We start from the raw sequence: 23,559 nt of genomic DNA, 5'->3' as shown, positions 1-23,559 counted from the left end.
TATGGAGGTATTTGTCAGTGCCACTGAGAGCCTTTACTGAGAATTGTGCACCATCTGAAAATGGGACATGACCGAGTCCTTTTTCCCTCTCTGGAGGTCAGACGAGCTATTGATTGTTGGCAGGAGGAGAGTGGATCACTCTGAACACGCCTGTGTTGGGCTCTATTCTTGTGAGAAGAAACAGCTTTATTTAAGCTCGCCTGAAAATCAAACATGCTATTTATGAACGCAACAAGTTGAACGCAAGCTTGTGATTGGTCAGGACACCGCTGTCATCTACACCACCGCCATTGTGCCCTCAAAAACATCGAGAGTCAAGGCTGTCTAGTGGCAGACACGGATGGACACTGACACGGAGAAGCTTGTGAAAAAACTCCAATATGAACGTTTTATTCGCCCGTGACTGCATTTTATTCATGGAAGCAAGTGATGGAGTTCTAAACCTGGGTTTAGAGGTGGTGAGTGCATTTAGATGTGGAAGAGGATAAGTGACAAATTTGTTTGTGATAAAAAGTATCTTAAATACAAAAAACACAAAATAATGCACCATCTTGGACCGGATACATGACAGGATACCACAGAACCACGCTACGCCCTCTGCTGTCCTGACGGGGAATTGCTTTGCAACACTCCCCAGGAGAAGGAGAAGTATTAGGGAAAATTGTCTCCATGTGTGTATCTCCCTCGTGGAGCTGACAGAGAAGTTGTTTGGTTTAAACATGTTCGGTTTTGTTATCGTTATAGTTTTGGTGTAAGATCCCGGTGTTAAAAGTTAATTCTATTGTTTTGGACTGGAAAAACATAAATAATTTGAAAAGTCAAAAGTCCTATAGGGGTTTTAAACATCATTACTCAGCATGACTTGATTTTGATCAGGCCAGTGTGTGTGTGTGTGTGTGTGTGTGTGTGTGTGTGTGTGTGTGTGTGTGTGTGTGTGTGTGTGTGTGTGTGTGTATCACATCCTGGTAACCCTCTTCCAGGTCTCTGCCACTTCATCACTTTGCTGTGTTAGCTTCTCCTCCATAGAAAAAGTCTCTAATCTGATTTCCTGCACCAAATTTCAGCCATCAAACTTCTACTGCTCTCAGCACTAGTAGGATCTTCAATCGCAACTTAAAATTGTGTTGTGAATGTGCTGAAAATTCATTTTTCATCATCACTGGCTTTCTGAAATGATTGAAGCCTTGCAGCTAAATGTTAACAAAAGTTAGTTGCACAATTCCCCATGTTACTTTATAGACAATGAGCATTTTGATATATGTGTTAATATAAACAATGGCAAAGGTCAGCAAGAAAAACAAAGAAAAATAGAAAATAGTCAAACATAACCTTTTAGGAAATAACATAAAAACAATTTTCTGAGGACATTGTGTTTTCAAACATAAAACATAATTGCCTTAAAAACTAATCAGACCCAGCCGGTGCAGAGTGGTGATATGGTGACCCACTTATTTGCCCTACCAGCATGTGAGCTCTCTGCAAAGAGCTAATAAACAGAAGCCTGCCTGATGCACAACCACATAATCTGTGCAGCAGTCATTACAGCTCAGGTCCGTAATCTAACATGTACGATGGAAGTGTGCATGAGTGACAGTTTAGAGGTTAGCTTTTAGATGCCATCTGAATCAGATATTAGTTTTGGCTAATCCACCCGTGTGGCAAAGCCCAGATCGAGTGACTTAGACCACGTGATGATGAGGATTATTAGTCTAAATGTGACCACTCCGACCGAGAGATCATGAAATTAAAATCAAACTTGATGAGACTCGATGCCAAAATATATATATAAATATATTTGCCATGCTGCTGATGAGTCTCCTGGTTCTCCTGAGGAATATCAGCAGTAGGAGTTGTAGTAGGAGTACAAGAACAAGTCAGAAATAAATGCAACACGTTCTCATGCAGAGCTGTGTCGGTGTAATCCAATGATGCACAGTTGCTTATTTGCATATTCTCTGTGTGTTTCTCCTCAGAGTGGACTCTAAATCTGTAACCTGAAACCATCAGAAAAACTGGCAGATTTTCCTCCCAGAGACATTTTTATGTTACAGCCATGATTTTTGACACCTGAAAATTAGAAAATACTTTATAACAATTAAACTAAGCTCTTAAAGGGACTTTACAGAGTTTTGAATTTTTATGCTCGCGATTGCCCCCTCAGGCCAAAAGCGTAACGGCAGCTTCAATAATAGGCTCGTGCACGAGGCGCGCATGCTGTACGTGCACACTCCTTAACAAAAATAACAGCTGAGACAGTCGTGTGTGTGTGTGTGTGTGTGTGTGTGTGTGTGTGTGTGTGTGTGTGTGTGTGTGTGTGTGTGAGTGTGTGTGTGTGTGTGTGTGTGTGTGTGTGTGTGTGTGTGTGTGTGTGTGTGTGTGTGTGTGTGTGTGTGGCCCGGAGGACAGAGGACAGGAGAACGCACAGCTAATTAATTAACTAATTTGGTTCTGTACTTTTCTCTTCAGCACAGCCGACAAAGGTTTAAGACAGATCAGTCCTCCTGCACGCTCAGATCACTCATTCCCTTGCTTGAAAAATTGTTCCAAAATGAAAGTTGAACCCACATCTTTTTTATCTGTGAATGCAATGCCGTTCGGCGAGTCTCAAAAATTTGGGCATCTTGCTGTAAAAAAATATACCATTAATGTAAAAAAGAAACTCTAAATGAACTATGTTCACTCCCAGAATCAAACCCGGGTCTTCTGCACGAGAGACCAACGTCTTACTAGGTGAGCTAAAGTGCCAGTGATGTCTTTTGTATCTGTAACATTTATATCCTTGATAACAGCTGAAACAACGTTCAAAGAACGGTTCGGAGCGAAAATGGCTATTTTGTTGCTAATTTGCAGGAAATATCTAGAAGAAAGTTCTACAGAAAGTAGCTAAGGGTCCTCAGGAATGTCGCTAGCTTTGTCACTAGGCGTTAGGAACAGTGACAAAGTGGCACTGCCTCCCTCTCTGCTGCTAAAGCTACGGATAGCAAATGCTACGGGCTATGCCTGAGCGTGAACTCGCATGAAGCAGCCTGCTCGACCCGAGCAGCTCTCTTTTTCTGTGATTTTACAGAAAAACAGGCAATCACAGTAAAAATGCCAGGGCTCATTCTACAGGACCAGGGCATTGCAGGAGAATGTATGAAGAAGACATTTATTATTTCTATACATGCTTTGGCTGTCAAACTTCCATAATGCCCATTTAAACCTCAGATGACATATTCATTCATTATGATTTTAAAACCTTTTTTTTTTGAGTGACAAAATAAGGGTAAAGTTTAGTTTGGGTTTCTATTACGTCTCTTTTGTCTGATGCAAGAAGAAGAAAGAGAAATGTAAATCTCATTCTCTTTAAGCCGGTCGGGCAGAGAGACGTCTCAGCGTTTGAAGGGACTGGAAGGCAGAAAGAAAAACGCGCAGACAAAAAGACAGACAGAAAACAACTGACCTTTGATCTTCACTGTTGTCACGCGAGTCAAGTTTCCCTCCGAGTTGGAGGCGTGGCAGGTATACTGTCCGGCTGATTGTGCGGTCACTGCTGGCAGAAATAAAACTCCTCCCTGATAAATATGATTTGAAAGGAAAACAGAGACATTAATGGGCATGAAAATAGAGGGCTGGTGACTAATGATAGGTACATAAACACAGGGAAGTGAAATGTGCAACAATTTGCGTAGCTAGTACACAGCACTGCAGGCACAACGTAGTAAAACTAAGTGGAGAGGGCTGTTTGTCTCGAGAGTTTTGTGTTTTTTTAACCCCCAAGCAACGGTAGAACAACCCACTGATGATATATCTCTACACTTGCTCCAAAGTGAAGGAAATTAGATCCTTGGCATCAAACTGTTTAAATTCACACCCTAATTCTCAGACATAACACTAGAAGTTACACATTCAATGCAAATCAAAAGCAGGCTGTGGGGGACAGACGCCCTTACGAGCAGCTTGTCAAAAAAACTTCATGAGCGCGGCAGCGCAGAGACGGGCCCCTTACCCCCTTTATTTCGCCATCACGCAATGTTTTGTTAAAAAAAGACATGACTGGGCCACATTTCCACCACGGTCTGACCACTTATAAGCAACCTAAAGCTCCCAGATGCCGGCCCGGCATTGTGGCAAATTGACATTGTTTTCAAAAAGAGGTTATAGAGCATCCCAGTTGGGTCAGACCAAAGACTTTAAAAATGGAGCCTAACGCCTCCCTGCTTGACACTCAGCTTTTATGGTTTGGATTTGGGGGTTAAACTAACAAATAATTCCCAAACACAGCCACTGCTGCAGCTCACTGCTCCCCACCAGTGTGCAATGAAGACTGCGGGACTTTGGCTTTAGCATCACTTCTAGTAAGCATGTGAACACACGGCTGCAAAATGCAGTGGACAGCAACTATCAGGGATTTTACTGGAGTAAAGGAGATATCGCATAACTGGAATATTATTGGATAATTATAATGTTGATCCCCAGTTTGTATTCCAGCATTAAAACCAATAACAAATGCTCAATAAGGTTGTAACAATTTATTTCTATCCATTGTTTGTGCTTATTGCTCTAAAAAGAGAAGTAGCTTCATATATTTTACAAAGCCAGTTTCCAGACTTCAGATGGTAAATTTTATAATGAGGTCACAGGTAAGGTTTTCAGTCTCAATTATTTTATAGAGCCAGTTTTTTAAACTTTGAGTCACTTAATTAAACACTCCTGCAGGTTTTTTTAACCACTTTCTTATGACAAAAAATATCCACACATAAACACCTAAATGGCTCATTTGAATGTCAGTGTTAATTTATTCTTCTGTCTTCAGCTCCAACATTTTACAGAAAAACAAGATAAAGGCTACAAAGGCAAATTTGAAAAACAAATTTGCTTAAAACACATTTTTTCATTCCTCTTTAATAACTTTCTAAATCCGTTTTTACAAAACAAGGCTGTCGATTTGCGGTGGTAGCATCAGGGGGCCTTAGGTTGTGGTCAGATACTGGTGGTAATGTGGCGCAATCGTGGTGGTAAAAAGGGGGTATGGGGGCTGTCTCTGTACAGCCACAGACTTCAATTTATCATGGACATGACTTGCTTTTTAATGCGAGATGAGCACTGATTAGGTTTTTTTCATGCCGCTCGTAAAGGTGTCCTTCCAACACCGTCCCTTAGCAGTCTAAGATGATCTGAGCTCCAGCTCTAATGGAGAAAAGCTCCCAAAGCCGTGTCAGCTGATTTTGTTCAAAAAGTGAAAAGTTTACTGTCATTTTCAATATAGTTGTTGGCCGGAGCTCGGAAGTACTGGTTGGAAAGGTTCTCCGCTTGCTTCTCACACCAAACCTCACCCTGGGTTCTCATGTCAGTTCTCTTGTTCGCTCTTCCTTCTTCCATCTCAGGAACATTGCTAAGCTGAGTCCCATTCTGTCCCGCTCTGAACTTGAGACAGTTATCCACACCGTCATCTTCTCACACTTAGACTTTCGTAACTCTCTTTTCACGTGTCTGAGCAGAACCTCCCTGAACCGTCTACAGGTGGTTCAGAACGCCTGTGCTCGGCTTCTGACCAAGTCCTCCAAACACACCCACATCACCCCACTTCTCCTCCAGCTTCACTGGCTGCCAATCAACTTCAGGGTTCATTTCAAGATCCTGGTTCTGGTCTATAGGGTCTTACATGGACAAGCACCATCATACATTGGTGATCTTCTCTGTCCCTACACCCCCAGCAGGTCCCTGAGGTCCAGTGATCAAAGCCTACTGGTTGTGCAGCACCAGGCTAAAGACCAAAGGTGACAGATCATCTGCTGCTGTGGCCCCAGACTCTGGAACTCTCTCCCTCTGAGCCTGAGATCAGTGGACTCAGTGGTCTCCTTTAAAAAGCAGCTGAAAACTCACCTGTTCAGGCTGGCTTTTGTATGATCTTCTTCACCACTCTCTCTTTATTCTGCTCTCCCCACCTATTCCACCTTCCTCAGGATCCACTGATTTCCCTCTTTCCTATTTACTCTCTCTCTTTCTTAACATTTTTTATCACAATTGTCTATTTTTTGCTCATTTTAAATATATTTTTAACCACTTTCTGAATTATTTTTTATATTTTTACTTTTTTTGTTTTTGTGAAGCGCTTCGTGATTTTTATCTTGAGAGGTGCTATAGAAATGATCTTTTCTTCTTCTTCTTCTTCTTCCGCTCAATAATGTCAGAGAAGGAGAAACATCTGCTACCACTTCAACTTTAGGACAAACTACCAGAGTCCCAAAAAGAAAAACACCATCTGAAGTCACGAACAAAAGAGGTTTGGACCTAGAAAACAATGACTGCTATTTAGCACCATCTTGTTTTTGTGGGCATGGTGGGTTTCCGGTTCTGGAGGAAGCACCTCAAGGAAGATACCTGAGGGGAGAGGTGAGTGTTCTGTGACTGTGTTTGTGTTCAAAACCTAGCTTGTTTGCATATTCGCTATAGAAGCTTTCAGTAAAATACTGAGGAAAAGATCAGTGCCCCGTTTGACTTGATCACTAATTACTGAAACATTAAAAATGAAACAGTAAAGAAAAAATTACAAATTAATTATTTTCTTTTTTTATGCAGAAATCTTTTATAACTTCACTTATTATTATTTGGAGCATCTCCCCTGGTTTGAAACAGTGAGCTAAAACAACACTCAAACCAGTTTTGTTAAAACTTTTTCGGTGATAAAAATAAGTCATGAACTGAGCTTAGAAAGGACAAAATGTATTTGTATGAAAGTCTCGTGGCAACATTATATTTATGTAAAGTTAGTCCCGATTTACCTGGAAGTTTAACCCCTGGATCAGGCTGCCATCTTTCAGCCAGGTAATGGTTGGTGTAGGGTTGCCATCAACAACACAATCCAGGGATAGAGGACTCCCGACTAGAGCTTCAAATACAGGAGGCGGAGCTTTGGTGAAGGTGGGTGGAGCTGTTGGAAAAAAAAATACAGAAAACCATAATATCATCTTGAGGGAACACAAAAATACTGGCTATCTTTATGCTCATTTTAAAGTAACTAATGATTTTTGGGAATTGGGCGGCGGTGGCACAGGATATAAGCGCTTGCCCCATAATCAGAAGGTTGCAGGTTCAATCACCGCCCAGTTTGTTGCTGTCATTGTGTCCTTGGGCAAGACACTTAACCCACCTTGCCTGCTGGTGGTGTTCAGAGGGACCGGTGGCACCTGTGTAAGGTAGACTCCCCTCTGTCAGTGCACCCCAGGGCAACTGTAGCTATAATGTAGCTCATCACCACCTGGGGGATGAGGACCAACGGAACTTTAAGGCAGAGAGGAAATTATCTCTGTCTGGCCCCAAAACAAGTTCTTGTCTGAATCTGGTGCCCTTGAGCCTGTGAGGCTGAAGTGATTACTCCCCCTCAGAAGAAATATGGAATGCTGCCGTCGCCATGGCAACTTTGTCTCCCTATCCTAGCCTGGGCGGGACTGCGACCGTTGAATCGTTCCAGGAGTCACTGTGCTCCCTAAACCCAACCCACCCCCATTCAGACGGAGGTGACGAGCGCTGCTTATCGTGGCTGCATGCACTGATGTTTGGAGAGTCCCCAACCCTACCTCCCCACCTAGTAGGCACTTATGTTGTGTAATGTCTGAAGTCTGTTGCATTTCTGTCTGAGGTGTTTTTGCATAGCAAAGCTGTCCTCCCTGTGGTGGGTAACTCTGAAGTGCCTTTTTTTTCCCTCCACCTGACCCAATCCTCATATAAACCCCTCTGATCTCTATTAAGGTACCGCGACTCGGGTTGCGAATAACCACAGTCACCAATTCTTGTCATGGGTCTATGTATGTATGTATGTATGTCTGATCTCAGAATTGTGTGTACTGAAACTCTAATTTCCCTCTGATATTAATAAAGTCTCTTTGAATTGAATTGAACTGAAGTGAATCAGCACCTGGGTGTGAATGTGTGTGTGAATGGGCTGTAAAGCGCCCTGGGGGGTTCAAGGACTCCAGAAGGTGCTATATAAAATACAGGCCATTTACCATTAATGGGAAACGTTAAAGCTGAAGCACGGTTGGTCAAATTTAAAAAATGGCCTTTTTTTGTGTTAGCTCTGATTAATGTGGCAGCCATCTTGAGTCAGGCTGACTCCAGATGTTGACCAGCTGTAGATTTGGATTAATTCATGTTTTTCCAAAGTTGGCGTGAGACATTTTGCTGACAGACAGACAGGGTTGACTACAGCTGTTTAATCAAAGCACTTTGAATATGTGAGGGGCCTGAAGTTTCGCTACTGCCACAACAAAAATATTTCACTGCGTTGCAGACAAGTTAAGTGCTTGCCTTGTAGTCAGAGGGCTTCAGGTTCATGTCCCACCTGTCAGTCATTGTGCCATTGGGCAAGACACTTCATACAGCTTGCCTGCTGGTGGTGGTCTAAGGGGCTGGTGGCACCCGTGTATGGTAGCCTCACTTCTGTCAGTGTGTTCCAGGACATCCGCGCCGGCATTGTAGCTCATCACCATTGTGTGAATGTGTTTGTGAATGGGTGAATGACTGGTTAGTTGTAAAGCACCTTGGGGGGTATAGAACCCTAGAAGGTGCTGCATAAATAAAGGTCATTTACCATTTAGCAGCTGATAAAAGTTTGGTTGCAGATGAGTCCAGTGAAGACTGATTATAAAGCAGAGACAATAGGAGACACATAGTAGTGGTGTCTAATCTCAGGGTCCGAGGTCTATCCTTCAGCATGCTTCAGTTGTTTCCTTGCTCCAACACACCTGATTTATCAGCAGCTCATCAAGCTCTGCAGAAGCCTGTTAATCACCTACTGATTAAAATCATGTGTGTCCTGTTGCTCAAATAACTATGGCTTGTTAATTGATATCAAAATGAATTATTGCTCCATGAAATGAAGTTAACTTGTCCGTTTTAGACGAGACTTTCTGGATCCCCTACAGAAAATGCTTAGGTGGAACTTCTTGAGTCTCTACAGATGACCCTTTATCTTCAAATCTGACAAGATGCTGCTTATTACATGTTGTTAATTCTTGCCCCCCTTAAACAAAAGGTTTCTCATTAAATGGATGCGTCGATAGCTGAGATCTTCAATATTTGGGTTTCCACCCTGAGAAGGGCACCGGCAGCCTTATTTGTTGAGAAAAAGAGCAAAAAGTAAGTGAAAAGCATACCTGCAGGGCATGTCACGGAGGGCCTGAAGTACACAGTCAGAATCGATTATCATTCTCATCTCTAACCTGAATCTCACACAGACCGGCTCGCAGAAGCTGCCTCTCCTCGCTTTGATCTGCGGCACGCTGATAATTTCTTCTGTTCGTTTGTGCGTGGAATGATAGCAAAAGGTTTGCCAACATACAGATAAACTTCAAAGCAAAAAAATATAATGATGCATATTTCATATCAAGATTTAATATTTAAACGTATCAACAAGTACGATGATAACTCTGTAGCGGTCGGCCATTATTTTCCCGGAGTGATGTGTGAGGTTATTAAAGCTTCCATATTACCTGATCCGTGTAGGAAGTTTAGACACTTTAACAAAGTTCCTTAAACAAGGAAAGTTATAGTTGAAAGAAGTTTTTAATACTTAGTAAATAACACCTGTCACACTATGATGCCTAAACAGGCAGTGCTTTGTAGAAGAAAATGTAGGAGTAGAATGGAAATTTCAGATTTGAAAAGGGGAAACTGCTTAATGAGGCTAAAGAAACAGCGTTCTGTCTTTCTACCTTATAAATAAATAAAATCAAGTCTGTGGTGAAAGAAAGGAAAATGTAATGTTGAATTCAAACAAGGGCTCCTTCAGAGACAATTTATATCTTCAGTTGAAGTATTTTCTCCCTCCAGTCATTATGAAGAGTGAAGGATAAAAGGAGTTTGGGGAAACGTGAAGACTTGTGTGATCCAGCCAAGTTTACACAGTTTTAAACCTAAAGGAAATTTGGGTTTTTATTTGTTGTTTTGCTGGGTTGGGAGAGAGTCATTGGCTAAAACCAAGAGTTCAAACATCTTGGTGTCTTGCTGGGCGGCCCCCATCTCTGATCCTGTTTGCTAGACCTAGCTGGAGAAGATCGTGGGTGTTCAGTCTGGCAAGCAAAAGGCCAGAAGCGGTGGCCTTCACTGAGGCCAGAGTTCTCAGGAAAAGGAGGAGCACTCCCTCCATGTTGGGAGTGAGTGTCTGTCTCAAGCGGAGGAGCATCTGTATTTTGATGTCTTGCTCATGAGTGACGGTAGGATGGAGCATGAGGACATGAAGAGGGGGCATCAAAAGGCCAAGCTCCGTCTATGTCCCGCCTCATATGGTTGTAAGGCTTAGACTGTGACTGATAATGAATAAAATATATGATCAATACCCTGCACATGTTTAGTGCCTTTCTGAGGACTCCAAAGCACCTTTCACTAGAGTGAATCATTAATCTGTGTACACACACATTCATTCACACACTGGTGGTGATGACTGATTGTAGCCAGAGCTGCCCTGGAGCGCACTAACAGAGGCAAGCCTGCTGTATACAGGCGCCATCAGTCCATCTGTCCAACACCAGCAGCAAAGGAGGGTGACGTTACGGCTGGACAATAATTCAATAACGATATAAATCAATCAATAGACACATGGTTCAATAGAAAAAAAATGGATCAATAAAAACTTCAATAAAAGTTTTTTTCCATTAAAGCCTATTGGATAGCTTTATACTAGAGTCTCAAAAACACAGACCCAAGCATGCTCCTTCACCAAGCCCTCCCCTATCAAACCTAAGACAGCAATGTGACTTAAACAAGATGTGGCAGCAAGGAGAGGTGGAACAAACTGTCCTGAAAAAAGCTCCTTCCGAACGTTTTATGCATGTGGAGCAGGTCAGCATCGATGTGTTGCCAGTTACCCTTCTGCAGATGTAGCCGACTGCAACAACGGTAAATGTCACTTTCATGAAATGTCACTCTACGGTTCTTGCTTATCAAAAAGTTACACGGAAATCTTAAGGAGGTCAGAAGGGAAAAGACAGGGTGGAGTCACGCATCTCAGTCAGGTATCTTGACTTTTTTAAACTTTCTTTTTCCAAAGATCTGAGTCTGTTTCTGTTCTCTGTGAAGCTTAGGGTTAGGGTATATATCCATCCATACAGCCATCCTCTTCCGTTTATCCGGAGTCAGGTCGTAGAGGCAACAGCCTAAGTCGAGAGGACCAGACTTCCCTCTCCCTAGCCACTTGAGCCAGCTCTACTGGTCACTACCCAAAGATCATGGCCATAGGTGAGTACAAGACTAAATCCAGCCTAAAAACAGCATCTCTTTCATAACTATTGGATCACTTTACCCATCTTAAAGGGTCCTCCTGAACAATGCTCCCTTAGATATGTGCCAAGGTAGTTATTCTTGTCAATCTGATCTAGCCAACTGGGATGTGTAACGTTAGAAATGAGATAAAATCCAAGAAAGGGAATTTCCATAGAAAGGAAGTGTTTTGTTTGCCAGTCAGAGCTCCTAACATGTTATTCTGACAAAAACATGTACAAAGGCTCAGTTTTACTTTACAAGTAAAAGTAACTTTTCCTAACTTCGGATTTCTTACATTACATTTCATTACGTTACATTCTGGACTGGAATTTAAACAGGTTAAAACTGGTTCAGTGTTTTAATTTGTCTCCAGGTTGACTTGTGAAGTTGTTGACAAAATTAAACTAGACATATTAAAACACACACACACACACACACACACACCTGCCACAGACAGCAGAGTCCAGCTGCTGTTTTGCAGCTCATCTGTAGGCTTGTCCAGGAGGAGTATCCGGCAGTCGTACAAACCCTGGTCATCCAGCTGCAGGCGCTCCAGCCTCAGGGTGGTGGTTTTCACTAGAGACACTCGTCCTGCAGAAACAACACAAGTCAGAGAAAGATGGAGAGAAGACATGAGGGACAGGCTGATAAAACAACACGTGGTGCAAATTTCATTGTAGTCTTGCAGGTCAGAGTTGTTTTGTAACTTAAGTGCTTTGTGGTGCAGAAAAACAAAATGTCCTCGAGTGCTACCTGAAAACGCACAAACAGGCAAACATACACTAAATAAAGCACGCACACACACACACACACACACACACACACACAGAAATCTGATCTCTTGGTTGCCAGGTGACAGCTCCCTCGAGTCATGGTTGCTTTGTAGCATCAACTCTTTATTTTGTGCAGTCTGCAGCTTTAACTGTCCATCTAGACTTCACACCTTAACAGGGAAACAATTGTCCAGTGACCCGACAGGCAGGGAGAGCGTAGTTGCAGAGAAATTGCAAATAGAAAGTGTGTAAAAGCATAACAGGGCTGATTCTGCACCTCCTCAACAGCAAACGTCCTGCAGTATGCCTCAGTGGATGCTTCTGCTGTGATGGTAATTATTAACATGCACTGAAACGTGGCGACCGTGGCAGGAAGGGATGAGCCTGACAGCTAAAAAGATCCAGGAAGTTAGGGTTAGGTATGCTTCCACAGATAACACGCGCTATTTACCTTTCCAAGCCACTAAAGGACGCTTAATCCACAGAGGAAAAAGTGGTGGGAGTGAAAGTAGAGCAGAATACATATTAGCATACACTCAGGGGATTAGTTTGTTTTAAAATCCTACCCTTTGACCCTACCCCCTTGTCATGTTTACTTCCTGAGTTTGATACAGGTCACAGCGGCACTTTGCAAGAGAGGCTGCGCTGAAGCGTAAAAGGGTGTCATCAGGTAAAAGAGGTGGAGAGGAAGAGAAGGAGCATGACCTCATGCTACAGTACATGCTGCTATTTGAAAAATGCTTGATTGCAAACGATTTGAGAGCACAGTGCATTTAGTGTAGAGAGATATAGAGCAGGTAGCGTGGTCTGCAGTGTTTCACAGTGCTAATATAAAGGCTTCACAGTTATGTGCCATTTCCTTCAGATATGAGGAAAGAGGTGTGCAGTTAATCAAACTTGCATTTCAATTTCAGCTCCTAACAATCATGAAAACTATGTAATCAACAAAACATAATCAACCCTTTAAACTGGAACACGGAAATACCTCAAAACGGAAACTTCTAACCACTGAATATTACTGGGAATTTACTGTTTATTTTATAAAAGATATGCTTTTCTAAACACTTTTTTAAACTTTTGCAATTATTCTTTGATACTTTCAATTTTACAACTTTTTTCACATTTAAAAAATGCTTCTGGGTCATCTTTCCCTCTGAATGATGCATACTTCCTACCTTTTCTGAAGGCTGAAACCAAATGTCTTGTTGTCATTTCAAAAGTCAGCACAAGCGGGAGTGGAATAAAAAAAATCAGCCCACATTATTTTCTAAAATATCCCAGAACATTCTGGCGTAGTGTCCCGCAATACTTCCCATGAAAATTATGTTGAGCACTCACTCCCTGCTTAGACATTCAGTAGCTGCTTAAAAAAAATTGTTATGGTTTGCTCTCCGCTAAAGCACGACTCTGTTACGTGCTGACATATAGGGGTAACTGCAGTCTCTTAAAAAATACAGAACTTTGTAGGAATGGGAATCTAGTTAAGTGGAAATAAACCATAATAAACAATCTGTGGCTCAGAGAATCACATGGCCACAGCATGGCATGTTTTGGCTGAGTAGAAGCAACAAACACAAGGGGATTCCCGACTCAAGCAATTGTGTGAACAGGTAGTGAGTATTTGATGCCTACTGATAATCTGTTTCTAAATGCAAACAAGCGGGAGTGTTCCCTACAACGCTGGGAGTCAAAGATCACCTGGAGCCTTTCATTCCTAATGAAATGTATGACCAGAGCAGTCATGTTCCACCTCGTATTTTGAAGTGAGGAGACAGAAACACAGTCAGAGAAATCAAGAATTTCCTTGAGGTGTCACAAACTTTATGTGTGTTTGGTTTTGCCACTCACATGCAGAAACAACAAGTCTGTGTGTGTGCAGCACGGCAGGGATGGGTGAGTTGATCACAACTGTAGTAAAATTAGATGGGTTTGGTTTTGCATCAGCGATGTGAATAAAACAAGAACACTTCCATTTTTGGTCAGACTCACTCCATGATGCAGACATTCGGATTTAAATGCTTAACCATTTTTAACATTTCACACCAACATATCAGCTCTAGCTCTGCTCACAAAGAGAGGAAATTATTCCCAGTTTGTTGGTTTATGGCTTGACTGACCTGCACAGGCTCCACCTTTAAAACCAACACAAAGTCCACTGATGCTTTTATTGCCCTGGAAATCTGTGCACTCATTTACAAAAGATTTGATTGGTCAAACCTCTCAAGATCCTCGATTTAAATCAGAAATATTATGATTACTTTGAAGTTATAATAGTTATATGATCTATACAAAACCTGTTCATAAAGTTCTGTGCATAAATCTCTCTCACATGAAAGAATTTCAGAAGTTTTATTCTTGACCTTTTCAATACCTTCCAGAATGAGCCGGATTAGGGCTCTGGGACTGTAAAGTTATACATTCTTCTGCTCCAGCGGTGGACCTGGTTCAAGCGGTGTTCCCCAACATGCACTTAATATAAATTGCAGTGCATGCTACTGTATTTCTCTCTTCGGACGTTAAATAGCTAAAATATCTCCACAAAACTGAACTGGGCATTTATGATGTCATTTATTGCGTCTTCAGTCTTTTGTTCCTCTTTTTTATATTGATGTTACCTGAAGTAAGAGTCTCCAGCTGCTATTAGCTTGTGCAGCTGCTTAGAAGCGGTCTTTTTGGCTCTATTCTAGCCACATCATCAGTCCATTGAGGAGCAACTCCAGTTTTAAGCTACCTGACAGGTTGTAAGGAAAAATGAAGGGAGAATTTTTGTTCATTGAACTTTTAATCAACTTGTTTGTATCACGCCCATGATCCTGGGAATTTCATGAAGCCAACACGGAAGTGGCAAAAATTGCAGTTCCACTCTCATCCGCTAGGGGCTGGCACCAGAAGTGAGCAAATCCTCATTGAGGATTTGTTAAATGCCAATTTAACAGCAGGAATAAACATGTTTACAGTCTGGTTCATAAAACAATTTTAAGTTTACTAGACAACTCTGAGGGGGTGATTATTTTTATAACTCTTCTATTTAAGTGTAATTAAATGCTTAAAATTCTGAATATTTAATGAGCATCAGAGCAACGTCAGAGCCAGAGCTAGCACTGGGAGCTAATTCCTGGGAAAGGCCTCAACCTGGGCCTCACGTTAATAGATGTTCAGCCATTTCAAGTCTGAACTTAAGTTTGTCTGTGTGTTTGTGTTTGGATGTTAATCATGGAATTATTTGGACAAAGAGGGCAAGTTGTGGTTATTGACTGAACTAACAGATCATCCAAGCAGTTCCTGCTTCTTTTGTATCATTAAACACAATCAATTTCCCTCTGGGATTAATAAAGTATTTTTGAATTTGAATTTGAATTGAAAGTAAAATTTTATTTCTGTAAATCCCACATTTAAAAGAGCTGATTCTTATCCCAGCTCCTTCACACTCGGCTGCTGGAGCGGTTTGCAGCAGAGTGTGAAGCAGCTGGGATGAGAATCAGCTCCTCTAAATCTGAGGCCATGGTCTTGATTTGGAAAAGGGTAGAATGCCTTCTCTGGGTCAGGGATGAGGTCCTGCCCATCGACATAAATATACTGGACATCTCCTTTCCATAGGCTCCAATACCACATTTTTAGGCTAAATGGGAGGTGGCCACCACCGCCATTTTAACCGTGTCACAGGTTCCGTCAAGCCCAGACAATTCCAAAAAAGGGAAGAGAGGAGGAGCTGAGGGTGGGGCTGTAAGGCTGGGATCAACTGACGACACCCGGTCGAACTAGCTACAAGCTAACCTGAAGCTAACCCTGGCTAGCCCAAAGCTAACACAGAGCTGGGAGCTAAGCTAACGGAGGTAGCAACCTAGCTACAACTGGAGTTAACTGTGCACAACACCAGAGCTGCAGAGTCAGAGATACGCCGGGCTGACCGCTGGGTAAAACCGGGTGGAACACAGAGGTCTCGGAGACCTCTGTGGAGGTCTCCGAGAGCTCCACAAGTTCATTTGGTTCATTTGTTCTAACCGTAGCAGCCTCACCCTCAGCTCCAGCTTTGGTGGTGGTGGGAACCTCCAATTTTAAATCTAAAACTTATAATTCGAGCCAATGGACATGATTTGTTCAGTATACTGTATATGGTGATGACCACACCACACGTCTATCAATACACATTTAATGTTATTGACTTGTATTCCAGCCCTATTGTGACATCACAAAAGGGGAACTTGTTTTAGACATAATTCCAGATGGAAGGACAGCTTTGATTCACACTTGGGAGTGTTTATAGAGGCAGTGCAGGCCCACATGGCAGCAGTTTTAAATAATATATCCCTATCAGTTGCTTAAGGACTATCCTCAGTAGCGGTTTTAGGCACGGGCAGACAGGGCAGTTGCCCGGGGCGGCATTTTTTCATGACACAAAAGGGGCGCACAAGCGCGGAGTAAAAAAAAAAAAAGGAAATCTGCGCCGCACCGAGGTTTTCTATTATCTGTCATATGACAGTGTCTGGATTGGAAACAGCAAGTTGGCGCCCCCTGCAGTTGCAGGCGCTCCTGCTGACTGAGAACGTTCACGTGCACCGTGTGTCTATGAAGAACAGGAAGGGGAGGGGTGCGGCGGGGGAATTCACCTCTGCGTCTTTCCCAGATGAAATGAGCGTGCAGGGGCTGAATCAACTGTATTAACATGGCTAAAGTCAATCACATCTTAACGTTCTTCCATATTTCATTCATAATATCATAAACACAGGCCTATCATTCTTTCAGGTTTCTCTGAATTGTGTGAAATGGCCGAATAAAAAAAGGAAAAACAAAACGATTTTGTGGTCACCCCCCCATCAAGGTCAAATTGTTTAGTCCTGACTAAAGGAAACTTACTGAGTCAGGAGCCAAACAGAAGAGATGAACATAAAAAGGCTAAAACCACCAGGTGCCCGATTCAGGGGGAAAAAAAGAAAAAAGAGCAGAAAGATAAAGGTATGTACCTCTCATGATGCATGTTTTCAATTTTTTGAACCAGTTAACTGGGATTTTAACGGTTAAATGCGGTCAACTAATTGCTAACAGAGCTAATAGGGCTGAAATATTTAAACGAATATTCAAATGGTTTGAAAAAAGTCCTTGAATCGTTTTTTACTGATTCAAACTAGGATTTGTTAAATGCTCGCTGCAGCCTGTGGCCTGCCTGAACAACAACAAACATGTTGATCATGTTCACATAATAATAAATGAAACCACTCTACAAGCAGAAGAAAACACCCCAGTCACCACTAACTATCCTGTTTATTTATTGCTGATGGCTGCACTGATTATTTTTTACATGATTTGTTCTGTAAAAGTTGGCATTTTTGGTAGTCTACAGTTTTTTATGTCAGTTTAAATTACAATTTCAGAGGCAATTCTAAAATATTATGGATCATGAGATCTATTGGAGATCTACCCCAACTTTTGGACTGCTCTGCCAGTCACTGTGGCTCAAGCTGAGAGGAGCTTTTCAAAACTTGATCAATTCATACCTGAGGTCACCTATGTTTCAGGGGCGGCTCACTAACCTGGCTCTGATTAGTATCAATCACTCAGTAGGGGGAGCAGATTTCATGTGATGACATTATTGATGATGTTGCATCAAGGTTAGGTTTTAATTTTAGTTTGTGTTTTCTAAGTGCAATGCTGTAGTGATTATCTTTAGTTTGTTATGTGTGAAATATTTTTGCTATTTAGAATATTTATTATCTATTATGTTCATATATTCTTAATATTTAGTTATTGTTTGTTTTTGTATATTTGATTCTATATATTTTGATACAGTATATAATGTATAGTGCTTTACATTCTGACAACTTCATAGTAATTAATGTAAATATGTGCAACTTAGAAAAATGAATGTTCAATAGTCGTTCTAATAAAACATGCCTGTTTGTAGAAAACATGCATGTGTTCATGCAGGTGGGGTGGTGTGGTGGTGGTGGTGGTGGTGGTGGTGGTGGGTGGGGGGGTGGGGTGGGGGGGGGGGTGGGGGGTTGGGGGGGGCGCTCAAAGGGGGCCTCGCCCGGGGAGTAATTCGATGTAGAACCGCCACTGACTATCCTCATGCATGCATCCTCTGTTTACAAGCAGATGCCGGCCTTGCAGCACTTCAGTAATCTGAAATGAGTTTCTTCAAATGGCATGCCGAACTTTAGCTTACCAGTCGAACTGAAAACCTGCGACAGAGGTGTCTGTGGGGAGTCCAACCTTCACTTTGCGCATGAAGTGAAAACTACCCAGCAACGAGCACATACGCCGACGGCCTCGTGAATGTTTCACTAGAAAGATTGACAGTTCAGAGTAGCTGAACAGAGTAGCTGCTTAAAAGTTTGGTACATTTACGAATCTGTTCATTTGAATTAGCTTCAAGGTCTAGAACAAGTCAGTAAATATTTAAAACGCTCATAAAATGGACTAAACATTCACTTCTTTTCCTGATTGTGTTCTACTCTACAACAAATCCATCATTTATGAACAAAAAGAAGCAGCCTTGTGAGTCTTACACTTACCCAAGCTTCACAATACCCTTTCTCTGCAGGCACACACACACACACACACACACACACACACACACACACACACACACACACACACACACACACACACACACACACCATTTATTTGTTAAACTGCCTCCAAGTGAAGGACCCTGAAGGCTTCAGTCCTTTATACACTCTCAGGTGACACTGAAACACAAAACCATTCAGAAAAGTTAAGTAATGCTACTTTCCAGAAAAGAAGGAATTAGGTGTGAAATTAAAATCTGGAACGAAATCAGAATAGATCATGCAAATTATTGAGATGGAAATCACTGCACATCCCCTTAAGATAACAACATTCAGACAGAAAAACAAGGTATTTTATGCTCATCAGCTGCAAGTTTGAGTTCATTGTTATTATTTGTGACTAATCAAGAAGAAAATTATGGAAAAAAACTTCATAGAATCTATTTTAATAAAATTTGTAGTCAGCATGAGCGCCTGATCTGTTTTTTTTTTTTTTTACTAGTTTCCAGTGGTGGCTCGTCCACAGGGGGTGCTATGGCGTTGCCCCATCAGTCTCACAGGAAGAAGAAAAAGGAGATAGGAATCACAAAATACAAAAAAAAAATAATAATAAAACATGAAAATTAAACTAAACGATCTATACATAATACAGAGTATAAGTGTTGTGTTTCATTTGCATTTAAAACTCTTATCCGATGGCACCATCTAGTGGCTGACAAGTATATCACACAAAAATCTGTTGCTCTATTGATTTAAGATCGCAACTTTACGATTCTGTTTATGAATGTGCTTCTGTAGCCGACAAGAGTTAAACACGTTGTTTTACGAGTATTATTCTCATGTCATGTTGTGTTCTCATATATTTATATTTTAGAGACTTACTTGTCCGTGAAAAGTTAATCAACTCATCATCAGCCGAGGTATTCCTTAAATTTGAAGCAAGTAAGTGGTAGTCTAACCCCCAAATTCCACTACCTCCGCTCCGCTCCGGTCCGCCCCCGCCTTCCGCAGCCGCTCGCTTCCGAACTCAATTTTTACTGGTACCCGCTCCACAACGGCTCCGCTCCGGTGCGGAGACCTGAGGTGGGCAAACAAGCATGCGCGGGATTTTCGAGATCTTGCGATACAGTCCGAGCAATAAACGCGGAAGTTAGATCCAAACACCCGTTGTGTGGGAGAAACATCGGCATGAACTGTTTAATCTGCCCATCATGTGTGTTGAGACATCAGCAGTGTGTGGATCAACAAAGTGTGACTACTTTGATAGTAGAAACTGTATTTATGGCTTACTTTTGTGCATTTAAACTTCAGCCGCCATTGATAGTTGTTAAAAGTTGTTAAACCTGTGCATATGAAACAAAAAACGCCTTTTGTTTATCGATTTATTGTGAAAAACGGAAGTTGTGCTTGCTCCTTTTCCTGTTGGGCAGTTGTGATTTCTGTCCATTGACTGCGGAGGTGCTCCGGCGTCCGGCGAAAATAGGATCGATTTTATTTTTGCCGGACGCCGGAACAGAGGGCGGCGCACGGCGCCGCACTGCCGGAGCACGGCCGCAGTAGTGGAATTGCTCTGATTGACTACAACGGGACCGATTTTGCTCCGGCGTTCGTGTCGGAGCGGAGGTAGTGGAATTTGGGGGTAACGCTATTGGTTAGCTCTGGTCAGCACTCAGTTTCCTATTGCATGGAGCTCTGCGGGGCAGGGGGCGTGCTTAGCAAAAAACAATGAGACAACTGCTTTTAAGTGTTGTTTAAAAATGTTATTTCACACTTTTACCATGACCAAATCGTCTTGCGATGCATTTCCTGTTCCTTTCAAGCGCAGCAATCTTTACCATAGCCCTACGCTATAACTGATGCAAACCTTCAATGCAAACAATAGGTGAGCCTTTGGGCACAGAGGTTTGCGACCAAAACTGGCTCAGATCAAGATGTTCACCCGGAAATGGAAGCTCTCCACAGTTCACCTTTTTGTTTTCTTTAGTTCACCGTTTGTTGTTCATTTTAGAGCAGCTGAGTACACCATCTGTTTTTTATTCTGGAGAACAAAAAATGATGGCATGCAGCATCACAGACTTATAAACACTCTCCAACAAGTAAAAAAGTGGATTTTTTTTTACAATAACATGAATTCAGCCAATATTAGTCTCTTCTTAAAACCAGACAAAGACCCAGTATTTCCTACCAGCTATTGCCCAATTTCTCTTATTAATGTTTATCTGAAAATAATTTGTAAAGCCCTGGCCAATATACCCTGACCAAACTGGTTTCATTAAGGGTAGACAGTCATCCACAAACTCACGTAGATTACTTAATTTGATCATTTCTCTTGCAGTAGAAACATAGAAACTAGTATATCATCTCTAGATGCAGAAAAGGCTTTTGATAGAGTTAACTGGATGTGCTTATTTACAACTTTACATAAATTTGGTTTTGGGAACTTCTTCATAAACTGGCTACAAACATTATACAGTTCGCCAACAGCATGTGTCAGGACAAATGTCCAAATATCAGCTAGCTTCTGTCTTCAGAGGGGGACCAGGCAGGGATGCCCACTCTCCCCTTCACTGTTTGCCATCTTTGTCGAACCACTAGCAGCAGCAATTAGGCAAACAACAGATATTAAAAGCATAAAGTGTAAGAACATAGAACATAAAATCAGTCTTTATGCAGATGATGTGTAACTTTTTCTCCAGAATTCTAAATCCTTCCTCTCTCCCAAGCAATAGAACTGACTAACTCTTTTTAAACTGTTTCAGATTACTCAAACTGGTTAAAATCCACAGTTCTACCAATTAATTTCTCTTTTGTCAATTTGCTTAATACACAGTTGGAGTCAGGGAATATCACATACCTGGGAATTAATGTCTCTCCCAAGCTGGCAGATCTAACCAAACTAAACTACATCACACTTTTAAAGAAAGTGGAAGATGATCTTGCAAGATGGAAATCCTTACCAATATCACTCATAGGGAGGGTTGCTACAATTAAAATGATGGTCTTGCCCAGAATAAATTACTTATTTTCAATTATCCCAAACAAGCCACCATCTGCCTTGTTTAGGGCTCTGGACTCCTCAATCACTAAATTCCTTTGGTAGGATAAACCTCCACAAATTAGCTTAAAAACGCTTCAGCAGACCAAAGATAGAGGATCTACCTAACTTGTATCATTATTTTTTAGCCAACAGGCTGCAATATATACCAAGATGGCTGCAACATAACCCACAAGATGAGTCCTGGTTAGCTGTAGAACAGACACTTTACAATAAGATAGAGCTTTCAGACTTAACATTTATTAGCTCAAGTATAAACATGAAGTCCTTAAAAGTATTAGTATCAGCACTTCTCGGGCAGCGTGGTGGGAGTACTTAAAAATGACAGAGTCTTTACTAATACCATGCAGACGCACACCTATCTAGAATAATCCAGATATTTTGCTAAATAACAAAATGATGAACATTCCAGACTGGAAAAGTAAAGGAATCCTATACCTGGAACACATATATGAAGGATTGGACTTCATCCCATTCAACAGAATAGTCTCCCAATTTGGGATAGAAAAGAATAGCTGAGTCCCTGGGCTCTGTTGGGTCCCCGGCGGGGCTGGTCGCCCCTGGGTCCCTGGTCGCTGGGTTCCGGCCTCGGCCAGCTTGGGAGTGGGAAGCTGCGGGCGGGCCTGTGGGCTTGCCGTTGAGATCTCCCGGGACTCTGCCAGCTGCTGGTCTTGACCCCCTGGGGCAATCCTCTTCACCTCTCGAGAGGGGGTTGGGGCTTTTCTGGTTACAGTCTCCCTGGGGTCCCTGCACTCTGGGGCAGCTCCTGGATCTCTGGAACTTTGAGCTCATTCCATTTCCTACACATCTTGGGGGGGGAGGGGGGGGGGCTGATCTGTGGTCCCTCACACTCTCTTTTGGACACCCCATAGAGAAACCTTAACAAGCACGTGAATGCACACAAGTGCTCTCATGAGTATGGACTTGGGCATTTTCAACACATGTCTTAAGGCTGTGGTTGGCACTAAATGCACTGTGAGTTATTATCGTGTGATTGTTAGGTAAAATAATGTTGATTTTATATTTCCTCATCAGATTGACGCAGTGATAGCTTGCTCTTGTTGTATTGTTGTGTGTCCCCTTCTTTTTTGTTTGTTTGTTTTTCCTCTTTCTGCAGGTCTAGAAGCAGATTCTTGTTCATCATTGACTGTTTATTTTTGTGAAGCTTTGATGCTCCACCTGAGAGTAAATCTGTAAGGCTTGTCACCAGCATTCAGACATTAATTCTGTTTGCTTCACAGCCAAACAGGACAAGGGGGGTAAAAAATAAAATAAAAATAAAAAAAAACATGGATTATTACAACCATAAACCAGCAAAGGTTAGACTGAATTTATGCTTTAGACTTAATGAAATGTTTGGGGTTTTCTATGCTCAGTTAGCATATTTTGGTGAAATGTTTTTGGAACAACAAATCACCCGAGTGGTGATATGTTGTTAGCACATCTGAAAACTGCTCAGTCGCCAGAACCACTAATTGCAGACGTTAATTATTAGAATAATGAGCAATGAGGCTATTTTTAATATGTTCGTAATGTGAACATTTTTTATGATCTGTGTTTCTCCTGAAAAATGTTTGTTTTTGATTAAATAATGATTTAAATATTTAAGTTTTTGACATGATTTATTTAGACACGTTTTAGACGACTGTTTTAGTGAGTATTTTTTATGTTGTTTCTGCTTGCTTGAACTAGTTTGCTGTTGGTTTAAAAAATAAACAGAAATGTGAATCAAAATTACATTTTAAAGATTTTTTTTTCCTTTTTCCAAATAAGCCATCACTTATTTTATTTATCTTACCATAAACATAATTTTGTAAGGAAGCAAATGGATAAGAAACATGTTAATAGTACAAAAAGTTGCCTCATTACTCATGTGCACCTTCCCACCAAAGGGCATGCAAATCTGGCCAGGCGTGCTCTTCTCGGCACAACACTTGTTAAAATGTGGCCCACCAAAAAAATAAATTCACCAGCCACCACT

At 41.7% G+C, this 23,559-nt stretch overlaps 1 protein-coding gene across 1 annotated transcript in view; it reads right to left on the bottom strand.

Annotated features, from left to right (window-relative positions):
* Window positions 1-23,559, bottom strand: part of igsf9a (immunoglobulin superfamily, member 9a) — a 110,614-nt gene that overhangs the window by 57,071 nt on the left and 29,984 nt on the right. Inside the window, exons 4-6 of the mRNA XM_054744122.2 lie at window positions 11,686-11,832; window positions 6,765-6,913; window positions 3,443-3,554 (exon numbers count right to left, since the gene is read on the bottom strand). Coding sequence (XP_054600097.2) covers window positions 3,443-3,554; window positions 6,765-6,913; window positions 11,686-11,832 — 408 coding nt within the window. The remainder of the gene's footprint in view (window positions 1-3,442; window positions 3,555-6,764; window positions 6,914-11,685; window positions 11,833-23,559) is intronic.

This window comes from Nothobranchius furzeri, chromosome 6, assembly GCF_043380555.1.
Source record: "Nothobranchius furzeri strain GRZ-AD chromosome 6, NfurGRZ-RIMD1, whole genome shotgun sequence".
Lineage (NCBI taxonomy): Eukaryota > Metazoa > Chordata > Actinopteri > Cyprinodontiformes > Nothobranchiidae > Nothobranchius > Nothobranchius furzeri.
Note: the sequence above shows the minus strand (reverse complement) of the source record. Positions and strands in the feature narration are given on the sequence as shown.